The sequence below is a fragment of the Panicum virgatum genome, chromosome 1K, assembly GCF_016808335.1.
Source record: "Panicum virgatum strain AP13 chromosome 1K, P.virgatum_v5, whole genome shotgun sequence".
In the NCBI taxonomy this organism is placed as follows: Eukaryota; Viridiplantae; Streptophyta; class Magnoliopsida; order Poales; family Poaceae; genus Panicum; species Panicum virgatum.
This window is the reverse complement of record NC_053136.1, coordinates 53,288,979-53,316,934: the sequence shown is the minus strand read 5'-3', so window position 1 is coordinate 53,316,934 and position 27,956 is coordinate 53,288,979. Positions and strand designations below refer to the sequence as shown.

At 43.7% G+C, this 27,956-nt stretch overlaps 1 protein-coding gene across 4 annotated transcripts; it reads right to left on the bottom strand.

Annotated features, from left to right (window-relative positions):
- Nucleotides 1-49: 49 nt before the first annotated feature.
- On the bottom strand, nucleotides 50-27,956 carry LOC120643810 (protein OPAQUE1-like). 4 transcript variants are annotated; one of them, XM_039920285.1, is made up of 38 exons: nucleotides 27,546-27,956; nucleotides 26,690-26,839; nucleotides 25,853-25,998; nucleotides 25,618-25,774; nucleotides 25,418-25,476; nucleotides 25,114-25,270; nucleotides 22,828-22,977; nucleotides 22,566-22,702; nucleotides 21,915-22,061; nucleotides 20,930-21,031; nucleotides 20,409-20,466; nucleotides 20,222-20,323; nucleotides 13,058-13,095; nucleotides 12,839-12,965; nucleotides 12,594-12,767; nucleotides 12,303-12,434; nucleotides 11,552-11,661; nucleotides 10,515-10,575; nucleotides 9,839-10,016; nucleotides 8,837-9,042; nucleotides 8,612-8,731; nucleotides 8,203-8,301; nucleotides 7,319-7,540; nucleotides 6,725-6,864; nucleotides 4,583-4,694; nucleotides 4,339-4,389; nucleotides 4,158-4,247; nucleotides 3,828-3,998; nucleotides 3,586-3,735; nucleotides 2,117-2,293; nucleotides 1,897-2,034; nucleotides 1,709-1,779; nucleotides 1,247-1,346; nucleotides 1,073-1,129; nucleotides 927-983; nucleotides 752-832; nucleotides 599-681; nucleotides 50-517 (listed from the first exon to the last, which is right to left on the bottom strand). In XM_039920285.1, the coding sequence occupies exons 1-38, from the start codon at nucleotides 27,663-27,665 to the stop codon at nucleotides 379-381; spliced, it is 4,569 nt and encodes a 1,522-aa protein (XP_039776219.1). In that variant the 5' UTR covers nucleotides 27,666-27,956; the 3' UTR covers nucleotides 50-378. The 4 variants fall into 4 exon arrangements, 3 of the variants coding, with proteins under 3 accessions (XP_039776219.1, XP_039776236.1, XP_039776228.1); XR_005663187.1 differs by lacking the exons at nucleotides 50-517; nucleotides 599-681; nucleotides 752-832; nucleotides 927-983; nucleotides 1,073-1,129 and adding an exon at nucleotides 3,310-3,343 and having other exon boundaries at nucleotides 1,241-1,346; XM_039920302.1 differs by lacking the exons at nucleotides 50-517; nucleotides 599-681; nucleotides 752-832; ... (4 more) ...; nucleotides 1,897-2,034; nucleotides 2,117-2,293 and adding an exon at nucleotides 2,539-2,751.

The following is a 27,956-nucleotide window of genomic DNA, read 5'->3' as shown; positions in this document are numbered from 1 at the left end:
TCCTACTGTGTAGTTGAGAACTAAGATAACTACATAAATATCCGTTTCAGGGAGTCAGCACTATCCCTTGAGATCAAACAAATAATGTTGCGCGCGTCAGCACTATCGGTCATGCTCACTGTTCAGTTTTCCGGATGTACTCATTTTGGGCCAGTGCAACAGTTCTTACAACAATCCCCTGTACAACGAACTATATATAGCTAAGAGTGGACGCCCATGATTTGGCATCTAGCAACAATTGTTGCTTTTAATAACTTAAAAGACCACTCCCCTTTGCCTGCCTAGGCACCTAAACAACAATACAACATCGCAGATGGATGTAACCCCATAAAAACCTGGAGACCAACAAATCTTCAAGGCAGCCTTACCATATTCATTCTATTGGACAGGCTGTGGGTCCTGCTGTCTGAGTAGAAACTGTACTGATGTATAGTGCTGAAGAGATTCTGGAAGATCGACGTCAGCATAATCCATTGCCGGGATAGCCATGGACAGATCCTCGGTCGAGAATGGTATACTGTAGCAAGCATGCATCAGATGTCAGTGCAAAACAGCAAACCACTCTAGTCTGCTCCACATCAGCAAATATTTTCCCTACCTTAAGTCATCATCCAACAAAAAAGAATTTGACACAAGATTCTGGGTATCCTTGTTGACCATCTCCCGCATTGCAGCAACCACCTGCCAAATCTTACTTTTCAGAAATGCATGAATCCTAGAAAAGTGTAAAGTTGAAGCCAAAAGGACCTACCTCGTTTGATATGCCTTGGGTATTGTATTTGTCATCCCAGTACATCGAGCATATCCTGTAGATTTGGCGAACACTCAAGGACTACATGAAGCAACAGAGAAATTACTAGTTAACACAATCGTTCAGAAATTACTAGTCTGCTATAGATGAACTGCCATAGATATGCATTTCATACCGGGCAAAGATCTTGCCTGATCTCCTCAAGTGTCTTTTTTCTTTTTTGATGTATAACCTGCGTTATGTAATTAGTGAGAATAGCCAATGACATAAAACAACCAACAAATAAGAGGGGGGAGGGGGGGAGCTTGCAGAATGAATTACCAAAAAACCAACAGCTTGTCTGATATAATTTAGCTCATGCCAAGATGTCCCCGCAAACTGAAATGAATATAAACTTTTGAAGAAAACTGAAAGATGCTACCCAATACTCTTAGTAAAGAAGAATCTAAACCAGTTCCAACAGGTAACAGAAGGATAAGAATGTAAATATGACACCTCCTCTGTGACATCAGTAATCCATTTCTCCAACAAGGATAGCCCAGCTTTCACGTATTCCCCATTGGAGAATGTACAACATTCACGCCGGAGAAGAAGACTGACAAAAGAAAATTGCTGTCAGTATATTCATGAAATTGAAGTGGTTATTTTCCTTCTTATTTTATTCCAGCCGTATTAGAACAAGCATGTATCCGGCAGTGTCTCCATCCCATCATCCATAACCTTCAACGTTACTTCAAAAATAAGCAGGCCCTTCTCTCGTATTCAACATTCAATAATTTCCAAATTTAACAAAGATCGAAATGGAATTATATTATTCATCGAAAATTTCTGGTTGTAAAAATGATATAGATATTCCAGTAATCCATTCCTAGACATTCAATGGCTAGCATGGCCACACTGTTTGCATGTTATAATGCATATATACCTATTGACAAGTTTCTGAGAAGGGGAAAATACCTGTTAAACAACTGTATATTGATGAAGGAGAATAATTGTGTGATAAGTTTACGAATAAAGAAGGATGGCACCTGCAGCAAACTGATATTAGACTCACTTGGACAAGGCAATAAAGGCTATCAATGCCTCTTTGATGAAGTTTGCAAAAGATCAATCCTTACTCAAAGCAGGATGATAATAAGGCTTACATAATTTTCTCGCAATGTATCCATAAGTAAGTCAAGGAAATTGACAATGTTGTCCCAGTTAGAATTTAATGCCGGTTGGGCACCAACCCCAGGTGACTTGGATGCTTTTCCGGGTTGCCCACGTGTTGATTTCGGAGCCTGCATGTAATCACGAAGAGTTACCATAAGATCCAGTTGACCAATGCAGTTGTTATTACTAATTAAAGAAACAATCGTATACCTGGATGCAAACATTAAGAAGAGGTGATATTTCCTTTTTCAGATTATCTCTGAGCTGCCCGAAGATCTTTTCGACACATGCAGTAAGCTGCTGTTTGAATAGTATGGCTGGATATCGCGCATCCACTTGTGGCAGAGAATCACTGTGGCCTACAAGCTTTGAAGGAGACCTCAGCGACTGAAAGAAACATAAAGCGCTGTTATTCCAGTGATCCAGTCAGAAAGCAAAATCAATTCTATTCATACACAATTTCAGTAGAAAATCATCAAGCCACTATTACAACAACAACATAGCCTTTTTTCCCAAGCAAGTTGGGGTAGGCTAGAGATGAAACCCGAAAGAAATAAGTTCAAAGTTCAGGCACATTGATAGCTAGTCTCCAAGCGCTCCTATCCAAAGCTATCTCTTTAGAGATCATCAAGCCACTAATATAGTACTCAAATTAAACTGTATACAACTATTTTTGCGCACCAGTTACAAAATGTTACGAAAGGTAATTGCCCCTAAAAAAACAAGATTTGAAATGAAGGTAATTGATGCCTCCCTTGTTTTCAGGTAATTGCTGCAGATTTAATTGTTTTAGGGGCTTTTGTGCAAGAAATCAGGGGCCTCTCCGTAAACCTTCATTTCAAATCTTGTTTCCAAATCAGCAAAACTTGTTAAATCCATTAAAAAATCGTAGAAGCCCTCTGCAGCACTGTGCTCGCCTCTGGCAGGGGGGCCAAGCAGGAGAAATGACACGAGACACAGCCGGGGGGAGGGGGGGGGGTATGTGGGGGGTATTAGGGAAGGGGCAGTGGTTGGGGTGAGTCAGGCCCAACCGAGCAGATGCATGGTGTTAGGGGTATTTTCGTCCATGAATAAAATGTTTCACATGCCAACAGTGTTTTATAATGGAAGATACTCACAGAAGTGCTAGGAAAGGAACCAAGAAAACTTTTCGGTGTCAAATAAGGAAGAACGAACTTTCGAGTGCTAAATAAGGAACCGAGTTTTTTCCCACTGCTAAATAAGAAATTTTCTCAATATTTCACGCAAGTATAAATGTTACCATTTTGTCATTCTGTTTTATCAACTAGACTAGAAATTCCCATCAACAATTCGAAGCAAAGCAACTCTCAATCTACGTACGGCATGAGCAGGGGTAAGGCTACATACAAATTGCCTTCATCAGACCCCCAACACCCACCCACCTTCTGTAGGAGCTTTAAGCACTGGGTATGCCCCCTTCATACGAAAATGTCAGTCAAAAGAGCATTGTGGTTGGGTGCAGTCAACTATCCTTTTCTGTATGTAGTCAAACTCAAACTATCTAAATGCTAGCCATCAGTGAAATTTCGTATGTAACAACTGAACATCTGAAACTGTTTTGAATAGCTTTGTCTAAAAATATATATTATGATACATTCTGTGACCAGGAAGGATTCAATATCAATAGAAATAATAACAGACATGTTCGAATTCCTTACTTGCACTAGCTTCCCGCCTAGCCCTAGAGCTCCAGACCGACGAGATGGTGTAGCAAATAATCCATTTGACCGCAGATTCCTCTGCAGAAGGCATAGCAATGCAGAAGTATTGGACAACCAATAAGGTAATCTCCCATCAGCTTCCTGCCCCTGTATAAAAACCAAAACAGAAATTCCCAAATTGTAACCTTGAGAACCCACCTGATGCAAACAGAAAAATATATGGGTTCAAATTATTTTACCTTTAGGACATCATTTATGGCCTCAATTACATGATCAAAAATAGCAGTCCTCTCTGATTCAAAAGCACGCCAGTGTAGAAGGCATTTGTAAATGATACAGGCTGCAACTGGTTTGCCATCTTTAAAGCCTAAATTTTCTTTGATGCATCTTAACAAAATTTCATGATTTTCCTGCATGAAACAATAAGCAAAATATTGAGATACCTGAAATTCTTTAAATAAGACCAATGGTCCCTAATAAAATATTATCAATACCAAATGAGCAGGCATGAACTGAACAAGAATATGAAGGCGCATCTATATCTGAAAGTCTACCACAGACAAGTTTACCTCATGCCTTTCAACAGGCAACCTTGATCTTCGCGATCCAGTCAAAGTCTGCGGAAGAGGAGCCAGATATTTTGTTGGTGTTGGGCTTTCCTAAAATTTTATTACTTTTGTTAGATCAAAGCTTTCAGACAGGAATTTGAATGATTGTGATATCCAAGTTCAAACAAAAGAATAAACTTACAAATGTACTCTTCGACTCACAATTGGAAAGCCCGGTTGATGCAGCAAATTTCTGCATTCAGAAATCATGTCGGTGAAATAAACAAGAAAGATATCGTGGCTAGGTTTGAAATCAAATAGAGGGTTAAAATATCAATAAGAAAACTTAGTAGAGTCGGCATCACATGTCAGCTCTAATTGTATTCCAGGGCAGTGGAGTCAACAACAAAAGCATTGAACTGGGAAAGGGTAACAAAAAAAATCACCTCAGATAACGTCTTTGGAGCTACAGCTAGATTGTTCATTGCTGGTGTATTAAATGCCTTCTGTCTTAGGACATGATTTTCGTTTTCCAAATTAGTGAGTTTCTCCTGCAATCTGAATTCACGAAACCATGAGAGGTACACCAAAAACATAGACATCACATATTGTTTCCAGTATCCTGCAGTTTTAGATACAGATACAACAACAACAACAACAACATAGCCTTTTTTTCCCAAGCAAGTTAGGGTAGGCTAGAGATGAAACCCGAAAGAAATAAGTTCAAGGTTCAGGCACATTGATAGCTAGTCTCCAAGCGCTCCTATCCAAAGCTATCTCTTTAGAGATGTTCCAATCCTTAAGGTCTCTCTTAACCGCCTCATCCCACGTCAGTTTAGGTCTACCTCTACCCCTCTTTACATTATCGACTAGCTCGAGGATCCCATTACGCACCGGCGCCTCAGGAGGCCTTCGTTGGACATGTCCAAACCATCTCAGCCGATGCTGAGTAAGTTTCTCCTCAATTGGTGCCACCCCGACCCTATCCCGAATAACTTCGTTCCGGACTCTATCCCTCCTTGTGTGCCCGCAAAACCACCGCAACATCCGCATCTCTGCTACACTCAGTTGCTGCACATGTCGTCTTTTTGTAGGCCAACATTCAGCACCGTATAATATCGCCGGACGAATTGCTGTCCTATAGAATTTGCCTTTTAGCTTTTGTGGCACCCTCTTGTCACAAAGGATGCCAGAAGCTTGCTGCCATTTCAACCAGCCAGCTGAAATTCTATGCCTAACATCTTCATCAATGTCGCCATCCTTTTGTAACACCGATCCTAAATACCGAAACGTATCCTTCTGGACCACCACTTGCCCATCTAGACTAACGTCTCCCCCCTCATGCCTAGTCACGCTGAAATCGCACATCATGTACTCGGTCTTGGTCCTACTAAGTCTGAACCCTTTCGACTCTAACGTGCGTCTCCACAGCTCTAACTTCCTATTAACCCCTGCCCTACTCTCGTCAACTAGCACCACATCATCAGCAAAGAGCATACACCAAGGGATCTCACCTTGTATATCCCTTGTGATCTCATCCATCACTAAAGCAAATAAATAAGGGCTCAAAGCTGACCCCTGGTGTAGGCCTATGTTAATAGGAAAGTCAGTGGTGTTGCCATCACATGTCCGGACAAACGTCGTCGCATCTTTGTACATATCCTTAATGAGGGTAATGTATTTGGTTGGGACTTTGTGCTTCTCCAAAGCCCACCACATGACATTTCTCGGTACTTTGTCATATGCCTTCTCAAGGTCAATGAAGACCATATGCAAGTCCTTCTTCTACTCCCTATATCTCTCCATCAATTGTCGTATTAAGAAAATCGCCTCCATGGTTGACCTTCCAGGCATGAACCCAAATTGGTTTTGGGTCACACTTGTCCCTCTTCTTAGGCGATGCTCGATGACCCTCTCCCAAAGCTTCATCGTATGGCTCATCAGCTTAATCCCACGGTAGTTAGTACAACTTTGAACATCGCCCTTGTTTTTGAAGATAGGTACTAATATACTTCTCCTCCATTCTTCCGGCATCTTGTTTGACCGAAAAATGAGATTAAAAAGCTTAGTTAACCAAACTATTGCTCTATCTCCTAGGCATCTCCACACCTCAATGGGAATACCATCAGGACCCAACGCTTTACCTCTCTTCATCCTCTTCAAAGCCTCCCCGATCTCTACCTCCTGAATTCTCCTCACAAAACGTCTGTTGGTATCGTCAAAAGAGTCATCTAACTCAAGGGTAGGGCTCTCACTCTCCCCATTAAACAGCTTGTCGAAGTACTCTCTCCATCTATCCATGATCTCATCATCCTTCACTAGCAGTCGATCTGTCCCATCCTTAATACATTTGATTTGGTTGATGTCCTTTGTCTTCCGCTCGCGGATCCTAGCCATCCTATAAATGTCCTTTTCCCCTTCTTTCGTGCCTAGCCGCTGATACAGGTCATCATACGCCTTACCTTTTGCTACACTCACAGCTCGCTTTGCAACCCTCTTCGCTAATTTATAGCCCTCGATGTTGGCTGCACTCTTGTCAAGATGACCTGATACAGTTTTAGATACAGATGCAAACACGAAATACATACTTGTCCAAATTTTGCTGTAGATGGTTGCATTTTCCCTCCACATCCTTCAATTTTTCCATTGTATCATCGCTACTTTTACGAGCCACATTAAGTTCTTTCTCCAGTACTGAATTTTTCACAGATAATGATTCGACTAAATTCTGTAGAATGTAAAAGAGATGCTTCAGCAAAAGTACAATAAAGGGATATGTCAAAAGGCCCAAAAGGAAATAACTGTAGGTGACAGGTGACAACAGAGCATGCTGCCCGCTGGAGAAGTGCAGCAGCACGCATCAGCTTACTTCCTTAGGGACTATGTTATATCATAAAGTTTATCCACTATGTTATATCAAAAAGTTTATCTGCTCCATCTTAAATGAATAAAAGGATGCCAAACGACGCCAATTGAAAACAGAGGCCAACCAAGCATATTCATGATCATGGCAAACTTACTCTATAACAACACAAAGTCTCGCACCCTAAATTTTTAGTGTCCTTTAGACAATTGTCAGCTTCACAGCGAGCTACAGCAAATGCTACAACTATGTAGTGCCCTAGATCGGCGGAACCAATTCTTTTGATGATAGAATAAGAAGATGATAGAAATTATAAAACCTTTAGGTTGGAGTTTTCTTTTTCTGCTTCTGCGGTCATAATTCTTTTACTCTGCAACATGGTGATCTCTCTCAAAGAATCATCCAGCTGCCTCTGGAGCAACAAATTTTTGTCATGTTCAATTTGAGCAGCTGACTTAGCAGCAGCACATTCTGCGCTTAATGATTCAATTGTTTTGTCACGCTTCAATATTTCTGATGACTTTGACTCTTCAACGGCAGCCTGCAATTAAAAGTTCAGCCACCAGATACAGATGAATATAAAAACAACTATTATGACAAATCAAATCAAGAAAAATTACATTAGTAATTGCTGTAGCAACTTGCGTCTCTACCAGAAAATCAAACCAAATGTAAGAAAAACTTTCAAATTTTTTTGCAAAACTAACCAATTTAAAGGCCTGAAAGTGGTAATGTAGATAAACTTGGGCCATCTAGAGATACATAATTTTAAAATACAATCCAAGGACTGATTTCAACCAGGGTTCAGACACTGCCTCCAGTCTTTTTATTTCACTTGTATTACAATTTTTGTAATAGAATTGACAAAAAAGATGTTTCAAAAACCCAGTATACGCCTTGTACTATTTATTTCTGCCACTATATCAGTTCCCAAGTTTCTTTCGTTCTTTACATACTTCCCAGGTTTTCGCAAGGTGAAGTAGAAGCCCTTCCCGTCAGTTCATATTACTAATGTATCTGACAGGAAGTAGCAAGCTTCAAATGCTTATAAAAAAATAACTGGCCGAATATAAGCACAAACAAGAACCAAATCAAATACCATGACACAGTAGAAGAATACAACAAGTAATAGCTTTCAAAAAAGAATACAAGTAACGTTAACATATAGTACACTAATGCAATAAAGTGGCACATAATACTTACCCGCAGTCTCCGTTCAAGAGTAAGTCTTAAAGCAAGATCGTCCATCTTTTTCTCAAGCTTATTCTTTGCCTCACGCAATGCACCAGCTTCATTTGCAGCCTATCACATGAGAATTCCCATTACATTACAATCACAGGAGAGAAGAGAAGATTCCATCCAGGCTACTAGAGCATACAAGGATAGAAACTTGAAAAATAAATACTATAGAAACATGGAGGAATAAAGAACAGATATAAAATAATATCTGAAGAACATAAGAAAAAGATTGCAAATACTTAATGCAGGTTCCAGTCATTTATAGAGCTTTGCTGTGCAAAAAGTTTGAGGTTTGGAAAGCGCCAAGCAAATATGGACCAAATTTCTTCACTTAGAATCAGCCTAAGAAGATATAGGATAGAAACCATATCACCATTTTAAGTCTCCGTAGCTCCCTTCTTGCAAGCTTTTGTCTCCAAGCACACTGAATTGCCACAGTGGCTTTCCTGTAATGCTGGAAAAGCATTACAACCTTCCGCCTTCTCCATGCAGACTGCAGTGTGCCAATATGGTAAATAAATCCAACCATGAAATCCCATATGTTGAGTGCAAGAGGGAGAGTGTGTGTGTGTGTGTGTTGGGGGCGCGGGGGGGGCACCTGTATCACTGTAGCAGCCTTATGCTCCCTAATGGCTGAGAAATAGCGGCGAGTGATAAACCCTCGAACATAAGACTGAATAAGCAAAGCAGCCAAACACGCTTGCTGGTGAGCTCGGCGTAGCAGCCATCTTCGGACATACTTCTGAACAATTACAGCTGCAGCTGTTTCTCGTCTGATCGCATACATCTTCCTTGCCAAACAGCCTAATTAGCAAACAGACTGCATTAGCAATTTAGTATCGGAAAGAGCATCCATTCTTAACAGAGAACTCAAGATGATCAATCCTAAAATGTGAAGGATTGATTCTTCCCCAACAAATAAACTATCAACCTCCAGTTCAATCAATATACTTTTCTGTAGTAAAAACATTTAACTATTAACCCAATAAGCTACACCAGTTGCCAAAGATTGGTATTTTTTGGGTAGTTTATAAAATTCATTGTGATTCATGATGGATGCTTACAAGAACCAGAGGATAAGTTTTGAATTTGCCAGTCATGCAAATTGCATGCATGAGAGTAATAAAATGAAATGAATTGTCCACAGTGAGAAATAAATTCTATCCTGGTAGGTAGCAAGGGTTTGGGGATAATTGGCACCCTATGCAACCAAACCTCTCATGAATTACAACAATCTAACAACCATCAACCGCGTTTAACAATAACTACCCCTGGTGGCAAAAGAATGGTTATGTTTGAAGCATGCAGTCAAAATTTCTGACACTTGGCCATTAATATTCCCCGGTTACGTTGAAACATGAAGATAATGTATTTGGATGACTGTATTTATGTAATGATGCCTGCAGTCTAACTTTTTTTTATACTTGGCCATTCATTATCTTTTCAGTTATATTGGGACATTGAAAATGATGTATTTCATTCCAGTTCATTTGGAGGACAAAGAATAAGTCTCTTTAGTGTTCTCTGTCATCATTTGACTGTTGTATGTCGCTTTTACAGAACAAAACAATAAAGCAATATGATAGGCCCACGTGTTTACCTCTGCAATATGCTTGTACAGAAATTGATGCCTCCCTTGTTTTCACGAATTCTTTGCGTGCGACAAATGTTCTGAAACGGCCTTGAATATGTCGCGCAGCATTGCCCAAAACCTCAGCACGACGCAGATCTAATATGGCAATTTGACCAGCCCTAAGGAATACCTTTGTTCTACCAAGCTATCATGTAAAACAAAATGTCAATATATGATTTTAATACCTTTCTCAATCAACTCAAGCTTATTACCAAATCAATTACTTCAGTTTCAAAAAAACAAATCACAAGCACACAGGAGAGCTGAGCATCACCTCATTAAGAACAGAATAAAATTAAATACCAAAACAAAACACAAAGTACTAGAACACATGCCACAGTGCAAATAGTAATGCAGCACAGGTTCCACATGTAGACCTCCTGGCAAACAGGTTCCACATGTCCTTAGCACAGCAGCGGCAGTAATGCAGCACTAACAATTCTATTTTCTAATTTCTGGATAATTGGATGTTTTATATAATAGAGCAGTGGTATTTTTTTCCAAATAAAGACCTAAACCTTATACAAAGGCTTCAGAGATATATACAAGATTCAGTTGTGTAAACATGTTTGATTCATTTAGAGCATCTAATCAACAGAAAACTTGTACATTGAAACAATAGCATCTCAGCTGAGCAGATTACTTGAAAATTATCAAGCTTCATCTTTTCGAGAATTCCCTTTGTCAGCGTTCTTTCGTCATAACTGCAAAAGTAAAATAAAAATGATATCAGGAAAGGTGATGCAATTAACAAACGACCATTCTTTTTTTAATAAACAGACTTTATAGACTCCCAACTTATTATCATAAATGAAATTACTACGATAGTGCTGTTCAATTAAACATTTACAAATAGTCAGATGATGCGCACATTTTTCCATACTGCACTGCACTGCTGTTGTGGACTCATTTGTGGGCAAGCACGTACGAGAGAAGGAAGAAGAAGAATGGGTGAATTGGCATGTATTTCTTAAGATAGGAAGTAATGTCATTTAATTAGGAAGTTAAGATTTTCTAGACGATTGTAATCCTCCGGCCTCTATATAATGAGGCCGGCTTCATCAATGAAAAGCAAGCAGAATTAGAGTCCAATTATCCCAGAGCCTCCAACGTGAGGGCGGGTATACCCTAATCCTGCTAACCACCATATCATCGGCTGAGGACACTTCCTGGGAGTCTTTGGAGTCATTCAAGAAGCGATATCCAGCTTTTCAGCTCGAGGACGAGCTGTTTAAAAAGGAGGGCGGAAGTGTTGTGGACTCATTTGTGGGCCGCACGTACGAGAGAAGGAAGAAGAAGAATGGGTGAATTGGCATGTATTTCTTAAGATAGGAAGTAATTTCATTTAATTAGGAAGTTAAGATTTTCTAGACAATTGTAATCCTCCGGCCTCATTAGGCTTCATCAATGAAAAGCAAGCAGAATTAGAGTCCAATTATCCCAGAGCCTCCAACGTGAGGGCGGGTATACCCTAATCCTGCTAACCACCATATCAACTGCGTAGTGTAATAAGTTTTGACCAGAAAAGCCTTATTTCAAGGACAAACTAGTTTGTTGGTACGTATCAAAAAGATCGAGCCATTATGCATGGTGTTTCCGGCCACAAAGAAACAGTAACTCCCCTAAATTTACATCTCTTTATATAACTACTTAACTAGTTTTTTGGGATATAGGAGATACCTTCCAATCATCAACTCTGGAACTAGAACAGCAAACCGATCAACAAATTCAGCGTAAGTCCTTCTGGTAGGATAGCCAGCAAGACTAATACGGACAGCCTCTAAGACACCCTGTCATGCCACCAAGTGACAATTTCAATGAAAATGTCAATTAGAAAAACATGAATGTAACAAAAATACAGAACCAAAAACAATGAAACGTCAGTTAAGTATGTCTCACCAGCCAAAAAATAAGTATAAACCTAGGAAGTTTTTTTACAACAACATTTCTACGAATATCTAAACATACATTTTATTTGATTTTGCAAATCTGTACAACAGAAACTAGTGGTCAAACTATGTTTGTTAGTTCTGGAGTATATGATGTATAGCTTGAGAATAACTTAGAGAACATATGGTGGAAAAATGATAAAGATATCTCAAGCAATCTCAAAGATATGGTCCAGTTACTGCCCAAAACTGCCCACCCAAGTCAAAAGTTGGGATGGTTTAAGATTGAACATGACAACAGTAACATTTGGCTAAGCCAGCATAGAACCACAAATCATTTCACATAATCTTATTGATATATTGCATGAAAGTACAAGTCAAAGCAAAAAAAATGAATACATTTTAATATTAAATGCTTAGTGCATGCAGCAAACAAGACGATCAGCAACGAACTGCTACGTCGGCAGATTTGCTGACTATTAAAACAATGAGAAAAATTGTAATACTGCTTTAGTATTCCATGCTTCAGTGAAAGTTCTTACTCCACAACGCAGTTGATGCAAGACGCTTTGATTTTCAAAAAGCTGAGGTCGATTGGCAGAGTTAGGCTTCACACAACGTACATAGTGAGGTTCCGTTGAGTTTAGAGTTTCCATGAGGGCATGTAGTTGTAGCTTCAAAGAAAGCAATAAAGTGACATATGAATCATAAGAATCGAGAAAAATGAGCAGAACGGCAATAATCAGTGTTTTAGTTGTATGTACAATCTAAGAATGAAACAGATATAAATATTCAAAGCTGTAGCAAAATGGCAAGGGACTTTTTATTGATACCTTAAATCTGGAAGCAACTGACGAAAACTTGTAGGAGGATCTTATAGATTCTTCTGGCAACGAAGTGAAAAGTCCAGAAACAAATGGGCACCTTGAAGATGATAGAAGATTGCAGTGCTCTGCAACAATATAATCTCGATTCTTTTCCAGAAAAGAATCCGTTTGATATGTAACCTGCAGATAGCTGGATGCTATTAATATAAATACAGTAATAATTAATGGCATAGCTGGCGATCCTGGCTTACCTTCCCAGCATAGTGTGAGATGGTAAAATCTGTTTCTGAGAATTTTGTCCTCTCAAGCCTAGGATGGCAAGAGAAGTTTCTGAACATCTTTGTTGCGAAGGTCTCATGAGTAGATTTTGGAAACATGCTGTAAATGAGCAAATCTTAGTTGAGGACAGTGATTCATTCTATATTACTATGTAAATGGTATATTCCAGGAGAAACAAACTAGCAGCTTACCAAGCTTCATCCAGCAGTGCAATAATTCCAATCGGTTTCTGTTTCAAGGACATAGAATACAATTAATACCAGTTTACAAAACATGTTTGATAGCGTCAAGTAACAGACTTGGTAGCCGTGAGCCCATGGTACAGATTTTAACAGCAAGCTGAAATGAAATTCCTGCTCATATGTCTTCCACTGTAAGCATATTCTCTAAACGCTTTTACGCAAGGTTCTTAAGGCATACCCAAGTAGCCACAGGATGCCTCACCACCTTAAGAACCTTGATTTAAGGAAACGGCAACATGCTGCGCCCACTTACAGAGACGAGAGTACTACCAACCATTGTACACACAAATAGTTCTAAGGGAACATATCTAGTGCAAACCACAACTTCGTGAAAATTCGTGCAAACCATGACAAAAAACTCGTCTAAATTCAAAAAAAATAACACATCTAGATGATATGATGATACACAACCTTGTAAAATATCTTGTCCAAACTCGACTTCGTCTGTGAGATATAAAAAGAACAAATTTCAAGCCAGGAAGTTGTCGAGATGATTTGTTAGAAATTTGTTATTTTTATATCTCACAAACGAAATCGAGTTTGGACAAGATATTTTACAAGGTTGTGTATCATCATATCATCTAAATGTGTGATTTTTTTGGTGAATTTAGATGACTTTTTTGCCGTGGTTTGCACGGATTTTCACAAAGTTGTGATTTGCACTAGATATGTTCCCTAGTTCTAAAGCCTATTTATAATCTTAAAAGAAAGGTAGACTTTGATCAAACATATTCCTTACAAGCAAATACATCGTTCAAACCTATACCACAAATGACCACAAGAAACAAAAACTATACCACAAATGGAGACACAACAAATTAGATGATTATTTCCTAAACTTGCTAGTTATGCAAAAGCCAAAAACTGGTGCACCATCAGTGTAGAAGGGATAGAATTGGTGTAATTGATGGATTGCATTGAGGCCTCGGCCGGTATATATTAGAGTACAAGACTTGGGGGGTAAGGCTCCCCGGGATACATATGGCAGTTTACGATACGTATATCTACAACTACCAAATATACTCTAATACTCCCCCGCAGTCACAGCAGGAGCACCGCAAACGGTGAGACTGGAGAAGAAGCCGAAAGCAGTAGCCAACAGACTAACATCCCCCCCCCCCCCGCATTCATAACGTCGGTGTGGTGCGGATGCTGCGACTGGAGAGAAAACCGGCGAGTAAATCATGCGGATGGTAGCCCTTTGTGCCGATGTCGAGGTAGCCGAGCTGGAGCAAGTAGCCGTGGTCGAGGAAGTCGTGCGTAGGGTAGCCGTGGTCGATGGTGAGCTGTCGAGGTCGCCGATGGTAAGGAGCCGCACAGGAAGCCGCGGGCGCACTAGGAAGCGCCATGGTGGAGGCGTAACGGAGACGACGCCGGAGACGAAGACGGCGAAGCGTCGAGGCAGTCGAAGAGAGAGTTGATGCCGCAGTCGACGCAGACACGCCATCGAGCGACACATCCCCGGGTTTGCCAGACACGTGAATGCATCGGGGACGATGGCACGCACCGGTGTTGCCAAGACCGGACGTGCGAGGGAGAGTGCACCACCAAGACGCCGTTGTCTGAGGGACCAGCAGAGAAGGCCTCCATGACGGTCGCAGGCGCAGAAGAACGGCGAGGAAGAAGATGCCGATGCAGCCCGCAGTTGCTGGAGTAGGGGTAGAAGTGGACGGCGACGATGGCGACGAGGTGGTGCTGGATGAAGCGACGAGGTAACCCCGGACGATCTGGTGCAAGGCCTGATGATCCGGAGGACGCGGCGGTGGAGCTCGAAGAAGGCGACGAAGAACTCGAACAGCTCGGTGAAGACCATGTGCGCGCAAGGCGCGCACTGACGTAGTCATAGACGATGTCGAAGATGCGGTCGAAGTGGCCGGCGTGGACGAAGTCGAGGACGTAGTCGGCGGCGGTAAAGATGCAACGACGAGGAACACCACGGACGGTACCGCTGCTGCCCGAAGAGGCGAAGCAGCGACCACCCTCCATACTCGGGGAAGAGGCGCGCAATACGATGACGGACGTCACGGGAGCCAAGGGGATCGCGCATATCGGCTGATCAGACCGAGTATGTGCGAGGCGAGACGAAGATGGGCGAAGTTGGTGGAGGCGGACGATCAGTGGAGGCGACGACGAGCCGGCGAAGATCGACGTGCGGACGCGGCGACGAGGTGGGCGGCACAGATGGGCGGGACCCTAGGGCACCGTCCATGTCGCTATGCCGCACAGTCGAAGACGAAGAAGAGGCCGATGAAGTCGATGCTGATGTCGAAGTAGAGGCGTGCGGTCGACTCAATCTCGAGCAGTGCTCGAGTAAAAAACAGAGGAATTACCAAAAAAAACAAATCAGCAGCAGCTCGTGTAGCACCTCTGGGTGCGCGTAGTGCAATCCTCTCAATCTCCTCTTTTTCTTTCTCTCCCGTCACGGTCAACGACCGCATCTGAAGTGGAAGAAACAGAGTGAGAGAGAGGGACGGCGATGAGGGAGGCGGGCGGCCGGCTCCCTGCGGCGGCGCTGGAGGTCCTGCGCCGAGCGGCTCCCCGCCGGGAGGGGCCGCGGAGGGGCGGTTGAAGCCGGGTGGCTCCCTCCCTTGCGGCGGCTGGAGCCCGCGCGGGGAGAGGCGGCTGGAGCCTGCGCGGTGAAGGGGCGGCGCCGTCATGCATGCCGCCGGTGACGAGGTTGACGCACTGTGCCGGGGCCCTGCTGCCACCACGGCAGCACGGGGTAGGGCACGGACGCCAGAGGAGACTGCGACTGCCACCACGGCAGCGCAGATCGGGGTCGTCGACGACGGCTTTCATGGCGGCGGTGACGAGGTACGTCACGATCTGCTGCTGCTAGATGCGAGGACGGCGGCGGATTAACTCGATCCACCGCGATAGAGGGCGCTGCCCCCGGCGGAGGTCATGGGGGACCTCCCCGAGGGCGCGCTAGGAGGCCGTCGAGGGGGCGCCCTGGATGGGAGCCGTGGGGGACGGCCGGCGGCGCGCAAGAGGCAGGATGTAACATCCCGAAAACTCACCAAAATAAATCATGCGCTAAAGTTGTTTTTGTCATTGAGCTCGACTCAAACCCTGAACCCTAATTCCCAGAACCTCTCCTGAACAACCCGACACCCGAGTTCAATCCACGTCACATCTCTTTCCCCATCCAACGCGACACGTCGTGACCGGCCGCCGCGAATCCCGCCCCCTCCTTTTCCCTCTCTCCTCCAACCGCGTGCCCCACCTCCCGCGTCCCGCACGCCACGCGTGGCCGACCGCAGCCGCGGTCGCCGCTGGCGCGCACCGCCCCCCCCCCCTCCCTCCTTTTCTTTTCCCTCCCTCCCATTTTTCTTTTCCTCTATTTCCTTTTCCTTTTTCCCCATTTCTTTTTCCCTTTTCTCTTTTTCCTTTCTCTTTTCTCTCTCCTTCCTTCCTTTCTCCCTCCTCTGCCTTGCTCCCGCTCGCTCCCGAGCCGCACCCCACGCCACCCCTCACTCCCTGCTCCCTCTCCGGCCTGCCCCGGCCCCCCTGGCCGCGACGCCGCCACGCCACGGCCGCCAGCTCGCGCTCCACCCACTCCCCGCGCGCACACGCTGCTCCCCACGCACGCCTACATGTGCGCACCCACGCACACCCGCGCGCTCGACGCACCGAGGCACACCGAGCGGCGCACGCTCGCCCGACTCGGCGCCGCCGCGCACGCACGAGCGCCCCTGCACCCCGGCCACCTCCACCACACCGCGCACCACCCAACCCTGCCGCACGCCTCGCCTCGTGGACGCGCACGCGCACTGCTGCCCTCGCCGCGCGAGGCGCTGCTGCGCGCACGAGCTCGCTGCCCCGCTCGGCACCGCTCGCGCGCACGCGCCGCACCGCCTTGCCCCTGCGCGCCACGACGCGGCCACCTGACCGGCGCCCCGCCATCACCGCCCCGCCGCACGCCGAGACGGCCGCCGCTGGCACCTCGCCCCGGTCCCGCTCGCCCTGTGCCCATGTGCAGCCGCCGCGCCGCGCGTTGCCTAGCAGCAGTGCCGCCGCAGAGCCGCCGCCTCGCCGCCCGCGCCAAGGTCAGCGCCCAGCCTTCTCCTCCACGTGCCACAGTGGGCGGCCTCGACGCCCTCGCCGCTGCACGCCGCTCCGCGACAACCTAACGCGGCCGCCCGCCATTACTCCCGCCCGCAAGCCTCGTCGAGCCGCCACCCACCTCCACCGCCTTAGCTCGGCTATAAAAGAGCCCCCGAGCTCCCCGGCCATCCCCGCAACCGCACTCACCAGCCCTAGCCCTTCCTCCTAGACCGCAGCGCCGCCGCCGCAGCCACTTCCGCCGCCGCCGCCTGCTCCCGTCGCCCCGCCTCTGCGCGCCACCCTAGCACGAGGTGAGGCCGGGGATCGAATCGCCTCCCCACCCTCTCTCTTTTCCCCTATCCCGGGCCGCCGTCGAGCCCCTGGCCGCCGGGATTGACCGGCGCAGAGGCCCCCTCCCCCTCCTCTGTTCCACGCCGACGGGAGGAGGAAGAGGATGGCATTTTTGCCAAGAACCCCCTCCACTTCCCTCTAATCAGTAAAGAGACCCCACCCTTTTAAGCCCCTTTTACATTTAAACCCCTTTTTTTGTTATATTCCCAAAACAAACCCCTGCCATATAAACTTAATTACAAATAAAACCCTGACTCTTTTAGATTAACCCTAGAAATTTCTAGAAATTACTAATAGGCCCCTACCTCCTCCAGATTAATTACAATTAGGCCCCTGACCCTTTATCTGATCCCAAACCTTTACTAAACCTATCATTTCATGTACCAAACGACCCCGAAACAACCCGAAACTTTACCACGCCTCACTTAACCAAGTTTTGGCCTTACCATTAAGAAACCACTCAAAAATGCCACTTCTATCTCCATATTTTATGTGATTCCGATTCGAGCTCAACGATAGATCCTGTTTTGATTGAGTGCTTGTTTGTGTGCGCTGTAGACCACGAAGTGATCGAAGGAGAGCCCGTCAGCGAGCAGTACTGTGAGCAGGTGAGCGAGGACCAGTTCCGCGACCCCGACCCCGAAGGACAGGACTTCCCCGAAGGCTACGAAGACGGCAAGTTCAATCCCATCCTTTGATGCATGTTTCTGTCCTAGCTTTTATAAACACAACCCAATGGCTTGTTTAATAAAATTGCATATGTTTTACTTGCATGAAAACACGGTTGGATAGCCACCCCTTGATTTGTGATGACCATTCCTTGACCACCTAAATTAATGTCTGATTTTGCTTGGACGTTAATCAATATTAGAACGCTTAGGACTTTATTCATAAATACTATTTGATTTATAAAGAAAAGGTGTGTGTGTGGGAAGGGATAAAATGTGGATTTTCGAAAGATGAGTATGGACGAGATGGACGGCATTTCTGTGTGAATCGCCGATTGGTGTGCTTATGCCTGTGTGGCAGGGCAAAGAAGGGAGATATCCATTTTGTCGTGTCTAAGGACCGAGTTGGTGTGTCATCTCACCTAACTCCACTATCGTGCAAACCACTCGACCGTTGAATGGGCAACGGCGTAGCATAAACCCCACTAGTTGGTGTGGTAGCCATCAGGAGAGCTGAGAGCAACGGGTGACTAAGGAAAAGGGATAAGCCCCGAGTGACTTATGCCCGGTTATACCTAAGTGAACGGTCAATGACCCCTTGGTGCATCCCGTGATGGCTAGTCAGGCTTAGCTATGGTGGGTAATGGTTATGTTGGGATCTACACCGACACGACGGTGTTCGAGTTGTGGTATCCTACTTGTGGGTAAAGTTGCACACCTCTGCAGAGTTAAGAATCTATTCGAATAGCCGTGCCCACGGTATTGGGCGAGTTATGGTGTGGTCACATAACTAGTGTTTCATTGGGATGGGCTGGTGTGAGTTGTTTTGGAATTGCGTCCGGCAGATGTGCCGTGTGCTACGACGGACGGGGAGTCCGGTAGCAGTTGAAAACTTGAACTCCGTATTACTACAGAAACTGTTTTAAAAAAAAAGGTTTTCTGTTAAATGAACCCCTGCATAAAATAACGTTTTTCCGCAAATTAACCCGTAACCTTATCCTTGATTTACCTATGCATGATATTCTGTTATAACCCTCCATGGGTGTGGTTGGACTTGCTGAGTACGTTTGTACTCACCCCACTCTTACTTTTTCAGAAGAAGACCCAGACTTCGTGCCAGACGACGCTGAGTAGGGTTATCGTTCTACACCCAACCTTGCCTGTGGAATCGGCCCTGTCGAGATGTCTCCGCTGTCGCAGTACTCTGAGCCCGTGGTAGACCCTATGTGGTTCGCGGTCTGGTGTTATGTTGTAGCCTGATTAATTATTATCATTATCTGTATCGAGTGTCCTCCAAGGTTTGTACGGTTTTGAACCATCTGATGTAATAAATGTGGCATCAGCCTCCTGGGACTGGTGCTTTGTATCACATTTAAGTCTTCTCTTATGAGGGGACGCTTCACAGGAGGGGCGCCGGCGGCGCTAGGGTTAGGGCAGCGGAAGATAGCCTAGGATCTTAAACCCTAATCTCATGATACCATGTAGAAGGGATAGAATTGGTGTAATTGATGGATTGCATTGAGACCTCGGCCGGTATATATTAGAGTACAAGACTTGGGGGGCAAGGCTCCCCGGGATACATATGGCAGTTTACGATATGTATATCTACAACTACCAAATATACTCTAATAATCAGTCGGGTTAAACAGAACTCAAAGTGATGGACACCGCAAATGTCATATCGGCACTGGCAATTAATAAGTGTTCCAAACAACCTCAACATTTGGTGATTCCATCATACAAGTAATGCTCAAGGCGGAAGAGTGGCAACCGATCCCAGCACTACTGGTCCACAACAAGCACCACTACATGTTCGAAGTTTGAATGAAGAATCAAGGTATTGGACACAGATAACTTAATGCATGTGCAAAGCGCCAAATGCAAGGTGATAGTAATATTTAAACTGCAAATAATCATATATGAGAACATAGTTCATAAAAAGATAAACACAGTTGTTTACCAGTTACCACACTAAAATGAATCAAGGTCACTGAGACAGATCACATATCACTCAGCCTATGTCAATAAGTAAAGTTAAAGAAACAACCTTTTCAATCAAATCCAGCACATCCTGATTGTCAATGAACTCAATGTAGCTCCAATTAATTTCCTCACTTTTGTACTCCTCCTGTTCCATCTTGAATACATGCTGAGGGAAGACATTTGCAACATCCAATGTTAAGAGAAGTAAAGAACACATCCTTCTAAATCAAACAGACAAATATAGTACATGCCTCATTAAAGTGTTGCTGTAGTTTTTCATTTGCAAAGTTAATGCAGAACTGCTCAAAGCTGCACAGGTAAATCAAGGAATGTTGTTAGAAACTAGCTAGAAATGCAAAATCAATATTTCAATGTGATGGCTACTAATAGCAGCATTCACAAACGTTTCACCAGAATTTTAGTTATAATGTGCCAAATGCATGCCGGCGCGCAATGACGTCTTTCAAGTAATTCAAGTATATATCGCCAATAAATAGCCTACCCCAACTTGCTTGGGACTCAAAGGCTTTTGTTGTGGTGGTGGGGTGGGTTATATAACGAAAGGAGAATACTTAATAATACGGCGAAACATTTATACAAAACACCTATCCCGAGCACACAAATGCTGTAAGTAAACAGTTAACTAGGCTCTTTACTTGCTAATGGCACACTTCATTTGGAGTTTGGACAAAAGAATTAAAAGGTACACTGCTACGGAACATTAGTGCATTGCTATAAATGAAATGAAATAAATGACAGGCTATCTGTATACCTATTGTTTTTGAAGCTTTCAAAGCCGTAGATATCCAAGACACCAATTTGTACCTTGGAATCAACATCTTGACCAATTGACTTATTAATATTCTCGACAAGCCTGAAAATAGTTTTAAAACAGAGTTACTTAGATCCATGCCATTACAACTTTCTCGTTTTTGAAAAATACCACCACAAAGGTTGAAATCGGGCCAGTGCCGTTACAATTTGCCTCTTGTTTGAAACACGCCACTGATATATGTATTTTACTTGCACTTTGCAAGTATTGGACATAAACGCCCTTATTCAACCTAGTTATCTCTCGCTCACCTATCAGAACTATGCTCATAGCTGCTATCGCACACCCAACTGCCCTCATGTGAGTTCTCCCAACCTGCAGACGTCCATCCCATCTTCATCCTTGGTCCATTCAAGCATTCCCAACTTGCACCTCAAACAGCACGAGTGAGCCCAGATTTGATTTAATCATCTCTATTGATGAGGATCCCAAGCTCTGGCTCTTTTTTGTGGACCTCACGAGAAGGCTAAGTCCATAGTGCTCCAGCCAGAGTTGAGCTTTGGCGAGTCCATGGTGACGATGAGACAAACGTCAGGGCTTGAACTTGAGCGGCCATGGTGTTGCCGTCACCACTGTAGATCTAGTTCCTCAAGGCTCAGCTCAGCGGTAGCCATGGGAAAGCTTAGCGGTTCCCAGATCCAGCTACTTCCCATGGGTGTTGTGTAACAGGGCCTACCCAGGCATCAGCCATCTGCGCCGCAAGCTGGTGCGGCCATTTGGGGGGGGGGGGGGGGGGGTGAGCATTTTTTTCCAATTTTTTACATAATGGCATGTTTCAAACAAGAGGCAAATTACAATCGTACTGACCCCATTTCAACCTGTACTGATATTTAAAAAAAAAAGAAAACGAAAAACTACAATGGATCTAATCAACCCATTAAAATAGGCCATCACATGTGAAATATAATATTGAAGAAGAAAATACCAGTCAAATAATCTGGCATATACAGTCTTCGCTAGAGCATCACGATTAGCTGCAGCCGCAGAACAGTCTAATGCTTTAATAATTATTCCTTCACGAGTATTTATAGACCGACTACATAATGTTGAAACCAATAGATCTGCGTCACACCTGTTGCAAGAACCAAAAATGAAACTATAAGCAGCAAATTCAATTAAGGTAAGGAACAGTATTATCTGTCAGTTTCAATAAACGGAAGTCTACTACAAGAAAACAAGAGTCCTAACAACAGTCCATGATACTTTATACATGGAAACATAATTTGGCCTGTAGGTGCACGTACATTAATCATTAATGTGCATTTTCAACATGTGCACCAGATTTAGAGTTCCTCTGATCTTCTCTGCCTATAAATAGGCAGCATGAAAAGTGACCATAGACACCATAGTTTTAATTCTCTACGGTGCAGGTTCAAGGTGAGGTCTGGAAATTAACTATTTTTTGGGTGGATATGGTCATCCTTTGCTCGTCCTCGTCTAGAACAAATTAAATACCAATTCATCTAATCGACACAATTGCTGAAACCTAAATTCTGGAGAATGACAATTATGAAGGGGGGGGAGGAATAATTTCCCCTAAAAACATCATGATGCATGAAGCAAAGAAAAAACATACATAAATAAGTTAGCTGCCGTTTGGAGGTGAAAATTTGAAGTTGAATCCTTAATTTTTGAGGAATCAGAATCTTTTCCTGGAGCAAACTCAATATTGCCAAGATGAAGAATGGCTGCCAATGTCCGAAATATAGCATCCTGAAGAAAATACAAAATGCAGTTTCATTTTCTGAAATACGGAAAAGAACTACACAAAAGTACAATGATTCTCTAGGAAGATATTTTCCAAGATACATCTAGGTGTGTTAGCATCCTGTTAGAACCTGATCTTTTCTGCTAATCCCAACAATGTCCATTGCTCTTTTCGTCTTCCAGTACTCGTCTTTGTTGTTTGTCCCTTCCAAAACATAACTCTTGCTTTGGTTCAAGTAATGAAAACTACTTGCATGCCCAAGCTTGTACAGCTCTGCATCCTTTAAAGACAAACAATGCAATATCAAAATTAACCTACCACGTCATCATATCATTAACATAATTTTACAGCTAAATATATAGTTGAAAAAGATTAAATTGGAAGATAATAAATCGCAGCACCCCTAATCAACGAACACAAACCTCTGAAATAGTGCACCCTCCAAAATAAGTATAATTTAATAAGCAAGGTAAAATAAAGGAACTTTGACTGGCAGTTTTAGAAAAAATAATAGCCACGTAATTATCAGTTCTGTGGCTAGAAATGTTTTCATATTTTTTTCCAATTTTGCATAGATTTAGGAAAGGCAGGATACAAGTATCCATATATGCCAATATGCATCGGAAATGCACCTGAAACATGCTAAGAAAGTTTGGTCGCTTTTTTTTTTTGTTGACGGGTGATTAGCTTCTAGTTTCACTAGGGCGTGTTTGGGTCTACGTAAGACTCCCTTCTATTAATACAAGGGTTAATTGAATCCGTGCCATTACAAGTTTCCAAGTTCTCTAATCTACCACTACAATTCAGCTATTTGGAGACATAACATTACAACTGTTTCTATACTCGAGATATGCCATTTTCATATCGCCCAAAATACCCCTGCTGCCTCTCCTCTCTCCACTTTTGCTTCCTCCTTCCTTTCTTCTCCAACCGGCCAGTCCATCCATCTTCCCAATGGAGGCTGTCCACCCCCGTCCACCCCCCTCCCCTTCAGCTTCTGCACGGCGGGATCACGAAGCCGGTCGCGCACGGAGACGAGGATGGCCACCATCTTGAGCCCCAGCGCCGCCGCCTCGTCTCAGAGGAACACAATGCAAGGCCTAGGAAGAAAAGGGAGGAATGCAATGCCGGGCCCAGGAGACCGCGGCGCCGGCGGAGCACACGCGGCGGACTAGGAGTGGCGTCGTGAGCTCCAAGAGGATGAGATGAGGGGAGTAGGTGCACCCGCCGCAGAATTCTTCTGCTGATGTGAGCGAAGGCGGAGAGAGAAAGATTGAGGGGGTGGGACAGCCCCGCCACCACAACCAGGAAGGCAGGCGCCCCCTACCGCTCCACGTCGGCGCACGGCGGCAGAGAGCGGATAATGCAATCCAGCCTGGCGGATGGAGCATAGCAAGAGATCAAGGCGACGCAGAGCTCGGCGGCGTCGGCGACGGCGCGGCCGGTGCCTTGGTGGTGCCCGTGCATAGCGGCTGCGCTGCTCACCGACGTGCTACCCGGGAGCGCGGCGCAAGAGCTAGCGGCGCCGGCGATGGTGCGGCGAGGATGGGTTGGGGAAGAAAGGAAGGAGGAAGGAGATGACATGCCAGGAAAGAGATAGAGCTAAATCTAACAATGGATAAAAAAGAAATGCACCAATACGTCTTGAATGATTCCCAACTAACTAAATAACCCTATTGTAAATTGTTTGATTCTTCATCATGCATGCCTATGTTTGATGTAAGCTTGCCTATGCACTTAATCTTTGTTGTAATTACAGTAAATGAGAAAGAAATAGGTATTAGATGCTTGTTCTTTCTTCCTTCACGTCATATTCTACTTCCCTTGAATTGCATGGGTCACAGGGTGATAGAATAAAGTCATTTAACATTTATACTGAAAGTTTCAGGCTTGTGCTGTTTACACTTGTGTGCATCTAAACAAATTAAGCTTCAAAATATGCTACTGATGGTACCTTCTGACTTTTTAGTGAATAACCATCATATCATGTTATAAATAAGCTCAAGTACTTTTAAGGAATTGATGCCACATCATGAGCATTTTGAGCAGCATACAATACTACAGTGATTTCCTTTACGAATATAATAATAGATAGAAAGATGTATACACATTTCAGTAACACTAGAACCCCAGGACAAATACCAAAGAAAATGCAAGCCACCAGTATAGTAACAGAAAAGCATTTATAACTACATACAAGTCAAATTAATAGCTTGCAATTGGGATTTTGTAGAGCTGTAAGTTGTAAAATGAGCATGGCTTACAAATTAAGTTCAAGAATGTCCTCCACAAGTCCATTTGGACACTATCAACTTCACATGAAAATGTGAATTATGTCATGAAGTAATCGAACTCGTATGGGGTACATTCGCATGATAAATAATTCAATCGAAATATTAATAGTTGGTAGATGTACCTTCCCAGAAGCACACAACTGGTAGAAGCAATGAAAATTCCTTTCAGGATCAGTAATTTGCACAACACGGGACCTTTCCAAAAGATAGGTCCTAATAGCTGCTCCAGATATCCTACCACTTGCATCAAACTGTATCTCCACGAATTTTCCAAATCGGCTGCAACCAAGAAAGCATTTAGGGTAATTATGCAAAAAGAAAAGGTGGTAAAAAAAGGTTCGCTTCTACAAATTAAAGAAGAAATATCTGGATGAAGAAGATACGCGAAAATCGCACAGTATTGATTAACACTGAGTGAAAGCTCACCTTGAGTTGTCATTCCGTACTGTTTTCGCGTTGCCAAATGCCTCTAAAAGAGGGTTGGACTGGTGAAGGGAACAAATTAAGAAATATTAAGATAATGCTATCATCAGCAATAGTGACAAAAAATGCATACCCCGCAAAAATATAGATAGAGAACTCTTAGTTTCGTAAATTATAGTAGAGAAACAGTGGTAAAAACTTACTTCTAGGACCTGTTGTTCCACTGTTCGATCATCAAGAGCAGCTCTACCACCAACAAAGGTGAGATACTGCATAATAAGCTTAGTCGTTTCGGTTTTGCCAGCACCACTTTCACCACTAACCAGGATGGACTGGCTTCGGGATTCATTCACCATAGCCCTAATCAATCAGCCAATGCCAACAAAATAAATAAATTGTATAGAAACAGTGCTTTGCAATTCAATCTATAACCCCTACCTGTACGATGCATCAGCTACTGCAAAAACATGCGGACTCAACTCCCCCAATCGGACACCCTTATATTGCTCCATCATGTACTCGTTGTACAGGTGAGGTAGCCTCGTGAAAGGATTAACAGCAATCAAGATGCTTCCGGTGTACGTCTGTCTCAATAAAGGTGAAAGACACTATAAAAAGTAGTACAGAATTGAAGTGCCAAAACTAAATTACATGTACCCATTAAGCCATGCCACTCAATGGTACAATCAGATCATTAATGATTATTAACGAGTTACTAAAATTCTTACAAAAAAATCCTTCCATACTCGCTGACAACACAAATTTTGGAAGTAATAATATACGCGAAAGAAAAAATAATACAAAAAGAACAGTCATGATATTACATATGGCACTGATTATTTCCATATTAAGTATAGATATCAAATTAAAAAATAGCTACAACTGTTCAACGTTTGGTTCTATAAACTGCAAAAGGATAATTATTATACCATGAATTAACTGAAGCGGAAAACCATAAGATGAGTGCATCAATATTGTGTTCATCGACAGATGATTTTTGCCTTAATGGATCAGATTTTCAACAGATTCGGCAGAAATTCTACAAGAAATATGATTAAGAAGACATCTTAAAATCAGAATCCAAGAATGTGCTAGGGAAAAGGTGCTCCATACAATCAATGTGACATGGACACTTAAATATCATGACTGCCTATTCGAGTTCGGAAATTTGCAGCGAGAAAGTTAGTTTCTGGGTAAGCAATTCACCGACATTTCAATTAGGTTCAAATGAAAATTACAATAGTATAAATAAAACAGTGCTGGTAAACCACTTACATAAATCTCATTCAATGCATATCTTTTCTTCAGATTGTAAAGAACACCTGGTTCATTCAGATACGTCAGTTTGGTCATGTCATCAACATGACCCCCACCCAGATCTTCATCTGTATCCCTGGGCAATAATTTCTCGGGCGAAACTGTAATCTGAAATCAACAAGGGAAAGCATCAGCTAATGAATCAAGTTTCCAATACGACAATGAAACCTGGTCTTAATAAACCAGTTATAATTGGTTCTGATGGGAAACAAATTAAGCATTCCTGATACAAAAAAAAATGTCAAATACAAATGTGCTTCAACATTGTCTGCAATTTGATCTAATATAACATCAATTCCCAAGGATCTCAACAGGTGTAACAAGAAAAAAAAAAGGTTGCCAATTTCTATCATGTGCTATTTGTGCTATCCACTCAGAAGTCCGAACACTTTCAAGCAGAGTGCTGTTTGCAATTGAATAACTCAACAAGACCTAAATTCGAACATAAAAGATCATAACATAAAACAAAACGATTATAAGTAACGTGTACAGTAAGAATCTGAACTAAGGGCACAACGATAGCTAACTTGACAGAGTGGTGCAGGCAGACAACTCCTTTAAAAAAAAAAAGACACTAACTAGTGTCAGGAAGACAGCATTAACATTATAACATGAGTTCTCGGTTTGACCGCTCGTACAGTTGTACATTAAATTCCTCAGCAGCGGTAATCAACGCAACTAGCAGAACACATAGAGTGAGTTCAAAAAGTGATCAAATATAAGAATCAAAATTGTAATCCATCAAAGTTCAAAGCTTCGAACCACCGCACGGAATGAGGCGACAGCGACAGGAAAGGAGGATAGAATGCTGAACCTTCTTCCGCTGGCTCGTGAGCACGAGGACAGCGCGCTCCTTCGCCTCCGTCACCTCCGCCTCCACCCACCCCTCCCCCTTCTCCTCCACCCACACCTTCGTCCCCTTGCGGTAGCTCATCCCGCCGAAACCCTAGGCTCCCGCCGCCTCTCTGAACCCTAGTCCCGCAACGGAAACTAGTGGCCGCGAGCACGAGGCGAGCGCGGCGGATTCAGGCGCTCAGCGGGGGAAGCGGCGGCGTCTTATCGGAGTTCCGATTAGAGCGGCGCGGCCGCTGCTGCTTCAAGTCGTGGTGGACTCATGGCGAAATTTTTGCTTTGGCTTGGCGCTTCTTCTCCCGTGCTCCTTTCAGTGGCCGAAAAGAATCCAGTGGGGGATTAAAAGGGGCAAATCTCGAAGTGTGCAGGGTGG

Bases quoted from the DNA above. Each gene is read 5' to 3' on its own strand.
- LOC120643810 (XM_039920285.1), bottom strand. From the start codon at position 27,665: ATGAGCTACCGCAAGGGGACGAAGGTGTGGGTGGAGGAGAAGGGGGAG. The intron at 20,324-20,408 runs GCATGTACTATA...GTCTTCCCTCAG, and splicing joins TACAGCAACACTTTAATGAG to CATGTATTCAAGATGGAACA. The intron at 7,541-8,202 runs GTAAGTATTATG...TTTTAATTGCAG, and splicing joins CTCTTGAACGGAGACTGCGG to GCTGCCGTTGAAGAGTCAAA.